The sequence below is a fragment of the Pipra filicauda genome, unplaced genomic scaffold, assembly GCF_003945595.2.
Source record: "Pipra filicauda isolate LSUMZ 115617 unplaced genomic scaffold, ASM394559v2 scaffold98_size3848907_pilon, whole genome shotgun sequence".
NCBI classification, from domain to species: domain Eukaryota; kingdom Metazoa; phylum Chordata; class Aves; order Passeriformes; family Pipridae; genus Pipra; species Pipra filicauda.
The window spans coordinates 1475896-1488856 of record NW_024105186.1 but is presented as its reverse complement, the minus strand read 5'-3'; the positions used below and the strand labels follow the sequence as shown (position 1 = coordinate 1488856).

The window sequence follows — 12961 nt, the reverse complement described above, 5'->3', positions numbered from 1 at the left end:
ACAGTTGTTGCTTAAGCTGTTGAACAAAACTTGCCAGAGTTTGTCTAGCATAGCCCTTTAATCTGCTACTATTTTTCCTTCAAAGCACAGCAACAAGCACAACCCAAACTACTGCATAAGTTTATTTAATATGCTATGAAACCCACAAGCTGTGTTTCTCCCTTGAAATCTTCAAGCACTTCAAAAATTTTATTGCATTTGGAAATGCTACCAAGAAATTTATTTGGGCAACTTCCAGGAGGAACACTAAAATGAAGGCAGTGAGTCATTTCATCTTTACTAACAATACACAACCCCATTCTGATAATTAGTGCTGGCCAAAATGACATGGCACTGAGTTCAAATGAAACCAAACACAGAACCTTGGAAACACTGAGGAAACAACACAGACTTTAAGATATAAGAATGATACAGCACCATTTGCTACAAACATGAAGAGCTGTCATTTATCAGGCTGATTACCACTTCTCCCTCTACCAGTCAACTTTCATGCACATCAAGCCCATGAGATTGTTAAAAACAAGACTTTATAAACAGTTAATTACAGGAAACAGTGGCAGGTGATGTGCAAAATGCTTTTGGCAAATGCAAGCTCTTAAGAACAAGAGCATTAATAAAATTTAATAAAACAGGTTTTAAACTGTTGCATGTTCTATCTTCTTCAAAAGGTGAAGTTATTCTCTCTCACACTTGCTCTCTTGAAGGAGCAGACAATGTGCAGAATCATCTAACTGTAACAGGCTCACATAAAGGTTTTGCGAAGGTGCTCCTAGAATATTGCAAAAATCATTCTTGCACCCCAAAAAGACCTAGTGTTTCATCTAAATGGGCAAAAAAAATCCCAGCAGCAATATGGTCCTGGTTTCTTCATGAAATCTTAGACATTAACAGGCCAATATGATTCAAGGAGGATGGAGGAAAAGGCTTGACCTTGTTTTTTATCTTCTCATTTTACCAAGATGACTATCCTACCACAAAAACCAGGAATTGAATTTACTTTTTCAAGTTGTTAAGACATGCAGTTTGTTTCCAGAATTGCTGTCTTAATTGCCCTGCAGGTCACAAACACATAATGAAGTTGTCATTGATTTCGGTTACAATGACCTCATCACATATGTAATTTAGGATTCCATTTCACAAAATAAACTTGTTAATATTTTATATCCTACACTAATATGGTTCTTAAATGTATCAAGAGAGGTCAGGAAAAATCACGTTGGCTGCATACGGAGGAATTGTGTTTCAACTCCAAAGAGGCCAAACCAGCTCTACTCAACACCTGCTACCCCTTTTGGCACTTCAGCAATTTGCAAGTTCAAGGGGCCTCCATATAATGGCAATTCTTTATTTAAACTCTTTATTTAAATATAAACTCTTTAAATTATTCATTTAAACAAAGAGTGAGCACAACAAAGAGGAGAATGAACACAAAGGAAAGGTTATAGCAAAGTTGATTCAAAGGCATACATCTACTTTCTCTCACAATAAAAATGGCTTCTTTTAAACCAAAATACTTTGCTTCTTAAATCTCTGTTTATTCCTAGCATTTCAGCATTGCAATGCTCAGCTCTCAAAACTCTGACGGTATTTTACATCTGGAAATATCTAAATAATAATATTTATATCTAAATCTATTCAAGGAAGATTGTTTGCTACCGTCTTCACCCCAAATTATCAACAGAGAATTTTAAGTATTTCTAACCCGAAGCTCACAGATAAGTTTACAAAAAAAAGTATAAAATCTCAGAACAGAAAAAACTGAACGGTAATGATGGGAAGCTGGTCAGAGCATATTCCACAATCTTTCTTAAAATCACCATTTCACACATGCAAAGCACCATGAAGTATTTAGGAGCAGTGAGATGGTGATACATAAAATTTATCTTCTCTGTAACCCCATCAAGACCACTTGTACAGCTTCTGGGATATGGAAATCATCCCACTCCTCTTCCCAGCTGGTTTTTCAACACTGCAAATACCCACATCCATCAAGTTAGACCCTTTGGCACACAGTGCTTCAGAGTGTCACTTAGGAATCTAATCGGATCAAAATATGTCCCTGCAATCCAAAAATGGCTCCTTTTCTGAACTCCACCCTTTCACACTGGAGTAAAATAATTTTTTTTTTTCAGACTGGCAGAGAGCTCCAAAAAAGTTTCCCATGGATAATAAATAACTTAATTGGCAGCATGATCCTCAAAATATTCCTTTTACTTTTGGGCAAGAAGTACAATGGTTATAACTAACTTTTGGGATATTTAAAACAAGTAAAATTTGTATATTCTGTACTTAGTTCCTAAATTGGCAGCATATTTCAGGGATTATTTATTATCTTATAATCTGTAATTTTGGGGTTTGTTTTTGTTTGGTTTTTAATACCTGCAGTGCTTCTATGACTGGGCAATGAATTGCCTTCTGTATCTATATCAGGTAACAACACACAAATTTTGGCACAAACAAGGCCCAGGCATAAAGCTGTTTCAGTTTCTCTGTCCATTTTTAAACAAGCCACTGACTCCTACACGATACATCTCATCCTGTATTGGCTGTCCAGCTATTTTAACCACCCATTTATCAAGTCCAGGTATCACGTACCTTGGAAGTCAAGGTTACCAGGCCTCTTTGGGGGAAGAGATCTGCCTTACTACACATCTCAAGTAATCTGTATTTTTCCTAGCCCTTTTTCTATCTACATTTTTCTTTAGGACAAACAGGCTCTTTCACCTGTCATCTCAAAAAGCCTGAAACTCCAACAGTCAGACTCAGCCAGTGACCCACAGCAGTTTAAAAGTCTGACTCACTGAGAGCAGTCTGCAATTCTGACCCCAAGAGGATCAGGCTGCTTTGCAAATTAAAATTAATCTGTTCTCATAATGCCCTTCCATATATGAACATATCATCCTTAATTCTTTCAGGTGGGAAACTGAGGCACAGGTGAGCTATACAATTTGTGCAGCATTAGAGGAATACAGAATAATTAAACCTGATCTCCTAAACTGAGGCCTGGCATTCCAATCACCTGAGCGAGGAAGAAACAATAAAACCAACAATTAATTTCTTTTTATAGAGAGATAATTCAACTTCACATTACAGATACTGTGTATCTTGGAAGATGAGGGGATCCAACAGAAGTCTAGTGTTTTCCACTGGCTTATTCAATGGAACTGCTCTTCTTGACTTATTCAGTTCAACTACAATTCTGATAATATAAACAATGTTCCCAGATTCTGCTCAGTGAAAACTTTTTTCTTTCCTTTTTTTTTTTTTTGGTAATAATTTAAAAAAACAAACTGTCTGCCAGCAAATCTTCATGTTCCGTGACTTAGAAATACCCAAACACCTGTATTTGTAGATTTCCTTCATGGACTTTCCCAAGTAAAATTTTCCACTGGACAAAGAGGTTTTTTTTCTTTCTCCTCATTCAAATGTAGTAAAAAAGGTGGCTGTTTTTATCACAGTTCAATTTCTAAAATGACATCAATAAAAGCAACCCATATACAACAGACGAGTAGTGAAGCACCAGCTACTGCTCTGCCTCAGCACTCACCAGAGCAAGTGAAACGTGGAACCTTAGAGCTTCTCTTAATGTGGACTTTTAGTCTGTACAAATGTTTGCATATCATCATCTGTCACACATTCACAGGGCAACCTACTTTTAAAAGCTTAACACAGCATACACAATCCTTTTTGCTTTCTGAGCAGAAAACTCCATTAAAAAATATATTTGCTATAAAGCCACTAAGCCAGTTCTGACTGCACAAATTATTTTACCTGAAAAGTGTAAGACTAACTACAAAAAAACCAGTTATAACAAGACTTTCCTGCAGGGTGACTACATTCAAAACTAAGTTTACTATCATGAGAACCAATGTCTTTACTAAATAACAGTGATCACATAAATCATGAGCATACAGGCCTCAGTGCACGCTAATGGAAGAGAGTCACTTTCACATCATTGCAGGATGCTTTGAGACCTTTTAAGAAAGAGCATTTATTCTTGCAGTGTCCAGAGTTAAAATGCAGTCATCCATCAGGCATGTTTCCATCAGCAGGCATGGCTCCCCCATTCAGAGCACGTGCTCTGATCCATGCAGGAGCTTCCTGCTGCACATCCAGCTCTGGCTCTTTACAAGGCATGTGCACTCTCTTGCCAGTGCTTACGTGCAGTGCCAAGCACCAAAGTTTTGGCACCCAAGACCATTTTCCCACCTGATAAGCTGGTATGTAAGGTATGACACCCTACCTTTGGGCAGGTAATCTCAGTCTGCTGGATCATGATAAGAGCAGATGCAATCAGAGCTCCCTGACGCACGTAGTTCACAGGATCATTTGTCATTGGCTCAAGCAAATTAATTGCTTCCTAAAACAAGTGAAGAAATAAGGAGTCATAAAGTTAATATTTTTATTTTTAGTACTGCAGTGGAAGGTTATCAGATTGACACTATCAGATATACTCTTCAAATACTCTGCCTGTTCTTGGTAAGTGAAACAGAAATCTGTATTTCTCTAGATTTTAATCTAAAAACCAGGAAGAAAGAAACCCAAACACTAAAAAACAAATGATGGATGGATGGAACAAGATCTACCTGCAGAAGTCGGGCAACAGCTAAACAACAGGTATAAGCAACAAATGCATTCATCACATTAGAATCCAAATTCTTGGCCTTACACTTTGTTGTTAGAATCTGTAACATTTAGCATCACATGACAGCACACATTTCAAACCTACAACAAGTAAGGCTATCTCTGAGCACCCATATAGTAAATCTAGGTTTTTAGCACAGTTCAAAATGCTCTTCTGCTTCTTCAAATTCAGTAACTTCCCAGCTAAGTGCAACAGGAACATGATCCACAATGACCTATTAGTAACTATTCTTTTCAATGAAGTCACTGATTATGAAAATCTCTCCTGTCCATACAGTGCTCTTACTTTCACTGAAGACACCAGCAAATGCAGTTGAGTGCATGAGACTCCCAGCAAAGACCCCTCTTACTGTTACTTCTGTGAGGGTGAGGCTTTTAAAAAGAAGCTCATTTTATACAGAACCACTTCTAGAATAATATCAAGCCTTTGCTTTGACTGCTTTTGCCATCTGAGCTATGTTAGAGGCTGTGCTTCTCCACCTGAAGGTGACTCATTCACTCTTTGGCAAGCATTCAGTACCATGGATGGAACATCCACTATAACAAAGAGCTGAACTTTCCTATCTCCAAAGTTGAATATATTTGGGCCTTCAAAACCTAGTGATATAAGCTCTGGAAGACATGTAATCAAATGGTTTAGGTCATCACACAATGCATCTGGAAATAAAAAGACTTATTTTTGCAATTAAAAGCATTTCCACTTAAATTATCTTGTCAGATGCAGCACGTTAAAAATAACTAGCTCCTCGATTCCACCTTCCACTCGAGAATAAAGCGACCTGGATAAAAATAGGACTTTCAGTTTGCTTTCAAGCCTGCATGCTTTAGATGCTGAAGATGGCAGGCAGTGCACGTCAGCATTCTGTGCTTTTGGCAGCACCAGTGACACACTGGGGAGCGCTCACGCAAGAGCCACAGAGCAAGAGTTTAACGCAGGATGAAGAAGGGATGAGACACATAAGCAAAGACTCTGAAGCATAAAATATCAGTTTCATTTGGACAGTCTGTGCACCTGTTCTGAAGTGTGATTCTGTACCACTACAGATTACATACACATGTGGGTGAAGCAGAGGGAGCTTATTCCCAAGTTTACTTCCTGCTTGTTCCAATGAGTGCTCACTTCCCACAGCAGAAGTGGGAATCCTTCTACCATAAAAAGTCCCTGTTACCATCTGTGAGAATGAACCTCCACTGACACTTATAAAGTGAGAATAAAATTACTGGTTTTTAATTACACACGTGAAACAACAATACATTTAATTAAATTTCACTGCACTTGTCTTTTCTACATGGATCTTCCATGAATGGTGTATCATAGGAAAGAAGAAAGGAGCTAGAAGTTATGCAAAACACCTGCTGTTTTCCTGTCACTGGCACTCCAAAGGCAAAAGAGTATTGATTTTGGAGTACTGAACACTCATTTAAAGTTCAGTGGCAACTTGACAGTAAGAAAACTCTAAGAAAAGTTTTGAAGACAAAATTCCAAGAATGTGGCAATAATGCATGAAAACTTTCTTCTACTTTTATCTATACTGAACAAGCAGGAAAAGAATTTCTATGCCCAGAATAGTTAAAGTACTGCTGTACTCTAGCTGGCTAGCAGTGTACATGTGTAGGAAATCTATCTGTGTGTGCAATGGTAACATACAAATGTGCCTGTGGCAGGAGAGAGCAGGAACAGTCTTGGCCATGGATGCTTCTGGCCCTCACCTTGTTTCCAGTGCCTGCACAGCAGATCCCCAAAGCCATGGCAGCCCCATAACGCACATGGGGATTGTAGCTCTCTGACAGCAAAGAAACCACGCTCGGACACTGCTCAGGAGTCCTAAAGAAAGGCAAAAAAAGAGTGTTGTTTATTATTATTGTTCTTCAAAATATGGTATGGTGCTTCAAAATACAGAGACTTCATACTGTTCATACTGGAAAATTTCAAATTGTCCTTTCATACATATCCTTTTGCATTTTTCAAAATGTAACCAGAGGGGAGGAACAAACGGGCTAAGAGAAGAACAGGGATGTGCACAGATTAATAGACTTCCCTATCACTGCAGATATTCACACAAGTTCCCACTACTGAGGTCTTCCTTTTTATTGCTTATTTTATGACTTTTAGAGATCACCACGTAGAATGATATATCTATTGAGATCGAGGTCTTTATCTCTAGAAATCATGATGTTGTGACAGACTTTCCACTACCAGAAGTTTACTCTCCATGAGAGACAGCACTACATCTTCCATCAGGAGATACAAACCCCAACTCCAGTATTCAATCAGCCTTCAAGGTTAGTGGGTCTCAAACTCCCTTTTGCAATCACGGCTTCTGACGACTCCTCCTCACCCCCCCACTGCTGTAAATCAAACCACGAGAGGAGATGCTGACACAACACACACTTCCAATCAGTTTATGAGCAATGTCCCCCGTTGCCTCCTTCATGCTGTGATGTTGCTGCCTTTTAAGAGATCTGAAATGGGTGTATGTGCTCCATTGCTCACCAGCTGGGAAGTGTCCTCATTACAGGAACAGAACTTCCAGCCACACGCTGGGGGAGATGAGAGGGAATCTTAATTTCCCGCAGCAAGAAGCACATGTTGCTAATGCAAACAGTTTTGTAAATATTGGGTATTTCAGAAGTAGGGCAGAACTCACAGGCGTGGATATACTAATTTCCTTCCTGTCTTCACAGTCATTTTAATCACTCCATTAAAATTGATGCCACACAAACCACTTGATAATATCATACACTGCCAATTTCAGCATTTCCAGTTCCATGACACCATTAACACAAGAGCAATGTGGGAATGTGGTTGGCAAGTGCATGCTCATGAAAAAGAAAGATGGGAAACTATACACTGTGATTTAATTATATCTGTTTTCAAAGTGAATATCATCTGGCTATTCACTCCATTGTGTCTTGCAGCCCAGACTAGCATTTTAATTGTCACATTCACAATCCTAGAAGCAGTCTTGCAAGCCATTTATTTCAACTATAAACTTATTTCAGACTGAAATGTACACAGGAAGAAGCCAAGAGCACCTTAGTTTTAGCTTCCCTTCTTACATTTGCTACACTGAAAGATGGAAGCTGGAGGGTGGCAGCAGCACCTGTTTTTACATAGGAATTATAGTGTCATGTAGGACCATCAAGTGTCTATCAAAGCACTCAACAACTCAAGTGAGAGAAAAACCATTATAGAGTACATTCCAGCATGGGTTTTATTTAAATGAATAGCTGAATTGTAGAAAACAGAAATAAAAAAGACTTTAAGCAATAATCTAGTTAATTTCTTCTTTTATTGTGACTGGGGACAGAAGACATGCCCATATAATGACACACTCATACTTCAGTTATACTCTACACACACAGTCAATTAATTTCTACTCTAGTTATTCCCATTTCAACACTGGGAAAGTGTCTCCTCTGATAACTAGTCCTAAACTCCTCTTACATTCCTCTCTCCTACTCCAGCTGATCACAGACAGGCAGCACCATCAACCACACAGGCTCCAGTCTTCTTCCAGAACTGCTGAATAGACCCAAAGGCACTCAGGTTTCAGAGACTACTCAACCCCTCAACAGTAATGGCAGCAAGTGCCCAGATCTACCTCACCCCTGCTTCCAACAGTCTGGTTTTTTATGTGTTTTCCCAAAACATTCACCTGGGGAAAGAATCCCACCTACCGCCATCATCTTAAACACACCTCCCTCATTCCAAACAGCAGAAAAAAAATCCATATAAAAGAAGGAGGAGCAAACACAAAGTTGCAGGAAACTCTGCTGCCTCTATAAGATGCAGCCATGATGACAAATGTTAAGAGAGGGGGATGAGCTGGGCAACAGAACAACACTGTCCTGCAATCAAGCAGTATAAGACTATAAACTAAGACACATTTAAAACTACCTGTCAGTCTCTTGCTCAAATAACAGCCTGGATGCTGACAATGTTTTTTTAAAAATGAGCTGATGCGGAGACCAGAAGACACAAATCCTATAATAAATGAGCCCAAGCATTCAGCTGCACAGACAACTTTGGCTCTTGCACAAAGACTCTTAACACCTTTGTGTTTACTTTACTACAGCAAATGTTAAACAGGCAGACTGTAAGTCAAAGAAGAGAAAAACAGTTTCTGGCAAAGATGTGATTATGCACTCTGAGGCATTAATCATTAAATTCTTGTTCAGAAAGCTGGATTTCATAGAATCATCAACTTGGACACATATTTGTGTCTGCAGGCTCAGAAGTTCCAACACAGATTTTATTATAAAATCAGGATTAATGTACACTAATTGATTTTAGAATTCTTAGCCAGATTTAAATTATTTGTTGTCATTATTTTAAATGACAGGGGGCCTTATGTAAATCCACTTTAGGAGTTATAGCTACTTAACGGGTCCCACCACTTTCCCCAGTAACACACCTTTTTCGAACCTTCAGCCTTCAAAAAGTGTCTTCCCAAATAACAGAGATCTAGAAAGCAGGTCCACAAGTGAGTCAAGGAAGCTAAAGAGTCTTGCAAAAGTGCCTATCAGAGGAATAGGACTTTAGTGCACAAAAGCACTGTTGGCATCAATGTCTAAGCAGTAACATTTGCTCTTTTATTGCTGAGATGCTTTACAAAGTCCTACACACTGTTGCCAAAGGTCAGCCCATATAAACCCAAACCCACGCTTCATAAAATTCTTTAAAATCCAAAACAATTCTGTGAAGTGATCAAAAGAAAAGCTGAATGCCCTCAGAGGCAGTCACAGGCTGCAATTGTGCTCCTGTGGCATTACTTCCAACCGGTAGTCTAGTTGGGGAATATGTTTAAAACATGACCACATTATCCTTCCCCTGCCCCATCTTTCACCCTTCATTGAGAGCACAGCCCTCGAGCTGCTGACTTGACATTCAGTGCAATCCAGAGACACAGGTCTTCCTGCTGATGGAGAAAGTTTCCACTTCACTGGAACCAACCCCCATGCAGGTTCCCAAACCAAGTCCACCCCTCTGGCTCCCTCCTGGAAACCTCTGCCTCTCTGCTGATGGCTCAGTCAATGTGGTTACAGAGTAGAAACCTCTGATGGGAGAGGGAGAGAGATAACAAAGAGTGTGAGAAAACTTAAAAACAGTTCTAAAAAACATAAATGGTTTGTCACAACCAACACTCAGTAACCAACTATTCTTACTCACTCCTAATACGGGCATCTGTCATTACTGCGAGGTAAACACAGAAAGTAACATCACATGAAATACCAGGATAACATCTGGAGATTTTGTGGGCATAAGTTTTATCTCCAGAGCCAAACTTTTCCTCCCCTCTTAAAAGTAACAGTAAAAATTCTAAGCCTTGAGTATATTTAATATATTTTGAGGACAGAAGCAACGTATCATAGTCCTCTAGTCTGATCTTCCCATAACACAGTCCAGTAATTTCATCTAAAAATTCCTACATTAAACCCTAAGGCATGTCTCTAAACCGGGTTCTGCATCTAAGAAAGATAGGCCATGTCTATTTTTAAAAACCAAATTATCTTTAATGTACTGGTTCCTTCCTTTTTTCCTAACACTGGTTTTGCTCAAGCAGTTTGCTTTTGCAATTACATTTTACTACAACAGCAAAATGATGACAAAAGAATGGTCTGATTATTTCCTTCATTCTCATCTGAAAATTGCTCAGCTGCTCCTACCTAAGCCAGGAAACCACAGACGTCAGTGAACCCAGACCTGTCTACAAAAAAAACCCCCTACCTCACAACTAGCTTTGACTTCGTTCTGTTACCAGGAAACTAAAGGAATCAAGAAGCCAAAAATGTCTAAAAGTTTATTCTATGGAACTTTAACACAGTAGTCAGCTACAGCTTTGTTTCCACCCTACACCAGGGTAAGTTTTACCATTGTGACAAATGGACTGCAGATGAAGGACTTCCTCCAAGATTCAGTTTGGTTTGTTTCAGAAGTCAAACAAAACCATAAAAAAAAGATGAACCAAGACAGCAATAAGAGATTCTCAGCAAAACATAATCACTGGCATTTTATTAGTTTTATTCATCAACTGGTTGCTCTCGAAAGCTCCACAAGAAACAAACACCCTACGCTGCTAAGGATTTCAAATCTTCCTAGAAACCAGAACTACAGAGAGAACATAAAGAAGCTGCCTAACTCCTGCCCAATTACCTTAACCTTAGCCTAAACTTTGAACTCATTCCTGTCAATGTTCATTCCTTGGATATAATTAAATATAAGTGACATTTATATACATACAAATGTCATATTCTCTCTATGAAAGCCGATAGGGCGCTTGTAAGTGCCCTAGAATTTCTGAGAAACTAAAGAGAGTTTTGAGATCTTCATTACTTCTAAAGAGAGAGGAAAGAAAATTTTTCTTAAGCCTCTAATGCAAAACTTAACAAAATGAAAACCAGGATGTTGAATCTTACTAAGACAGAATAAGAACAAACTCACCCAGGTCAGCAGGACACAGAAGACACTCAGTTTCCCTTTCAATCCATGGTGTTCACCACGGAAGGTTCTCCATACTTTGCATAGAATTGTGAAATTGTATTTCCTTTTCACCAAGATACATTTCTTACTCTAGCATTATTAGGAGTCTATAATACTGTTTTGTTTTGTTTTTAGAAAGTCATTACAACTGCAACATCTGCAGATATCGCAGTTCTTAGTAAGATTTGCCTACAAGAGCCTTATTGGGCTGCTGAAAGTTGAGGAACACTGTTGAGTGCGTCAACTCTGTTTAACAATCCACTTTAATCTTTTTTTCCCAAGAGGCATGCAACAGGACAAACTAAAAACTCAGACTCCCATATCCTGGAGCATATTCCACTTGAAGTTTCTTATATCACAGCCCAGTCAGAATCACATCCAAATACCTTTGTGCAGTTTATCTCCAATTCTGTACATCTTGAAGGTTAAAGCATTATTGCAATTTTTCTTTATATTTCAGCAATATTTAAACATGAAACCCTGCATATATATAAGGTAGCATCAATAAGTAAATAAACAGAATACTGCAAAAATGCTATCACATTGGTCTTGTTACTGAGACTGAAAATTGAAGCATCACTAACACATATTTATTTTTTAGTCTAAATATTTAAGGACTATACAACTCATTGAAAAATGAAATGTCAGAGAATTGAAGAACAATGTAAAATATATCTTCTAAATTCCTCATTAAGTGTCCCCAGTTAGAATTCAAAAGATTCTAAATATTTATGACTTTCTAAACTATTGGTCATGAATTAATTATTTTATACAGAACTATTTCCACAAGTTGCTTTATTAGTGTAGTGATAATTTAGAAAAAAAAAAAGCTCAACAAAAGTTTAATTTCATCCATGAATGAGTTAATAAAGGAGGAATGCAGATATCTAACTGCAGCCATTTCTGAAGGGGGTGTGCGTAGCAGAAGGGGGGATACAGAGAAGATTAAAAACCTGCAGATTAAAACACAACAAACCAATATATTTCAGTGTAGACTAAACACCCCATCTCCCTCTCTGGACAAAAATGACCCCAGTTATTCCCAAGCCAGGAATTTCCTACATCTATCTCATGTGCAGCATAGCCTCCTTCTTCACAATGTTCTTCTCTGAAATGCCTCCTAGTTGTCTAAGCAAGAACTTCTAGGGGCCTCCCACTGCCAGGAGGTTGAAGCTGAGCACTGCCCACAGCAGGCAAACTGGAGGGATATGCACTGCCTGAACAACACTCACCAGGGACAGCTCACATCTGATGGAGACGTGGCTCCACTCAAATAAAATAGCACCAGCAATTTGAAAACAGAAGGAGCAAAAAGGAGTGGGAAACAAAAATAGTATCTATGCATGGTTCAATTATTCTGGTTACAGTGGACCAGGAGTGGGTCTAAGGTTTATCACCATTAAGACAGGAGAAGAGTTGGATATGGGGTAGAGCAGCAGCCTGCACAAAAGCTTGGCCAGAAGCATGCAGTGAAAGACCTGCTGCAGATCTGTAATAGATATAGAGGAGGATGTGTCTCTCAAAAATGATTCAAACCTGGGAAACCCCCAAAAACATCATGAAAGGCAGATAAGTTTTCTAGCTCTCTGAAATTAAACAATGCACCAAGCAGGTATACATGATATGCAAGCCTACATGCCACTAAAATGATATTATCTTCCTCTGCAAGGATAACTGATATCTTCCTAAGATAACTGTTTTATCTGTATTTAAAGAAATAATTTCCTTTTCAATTAGATATGAATGCATTCAATAGCTTTCATCAGAACAATCTGCAAGCAATAGTGCAGCTGGTGCTTTGTCAAGATGCCTCCCTCTTCCCAATCTAATTTA

General features: G+C 38.7%; 1 protein-coding gene across 1 annotated transcript in view; it reads right to left on the bottom strand.

Moving 5' to 3' along the window:
- Nucleotides 1-12961, bottom strand: part of PSMD1 (proteasome 26S subunit, non-ATPase 1) — a 70083-nt gene that overhangs the window by 18271 nt on the left and 38851 nt on the right. Inside the window, exons 17-18 of the mRNA XM_027751036.2 lie at nt 6355-6469; nt 4244-4360 (exon numbers count right to left, since the gene is read on the bottom strand). Of these exons, the coding sequence (XP_027606837.1) occupies nt 4244-4360; nt 6355-6469 (232 nt within the window). The remainder of the gene's footprint in view (nt 1-4243; nt 4361-6354; nt 6470-12961) is intronic.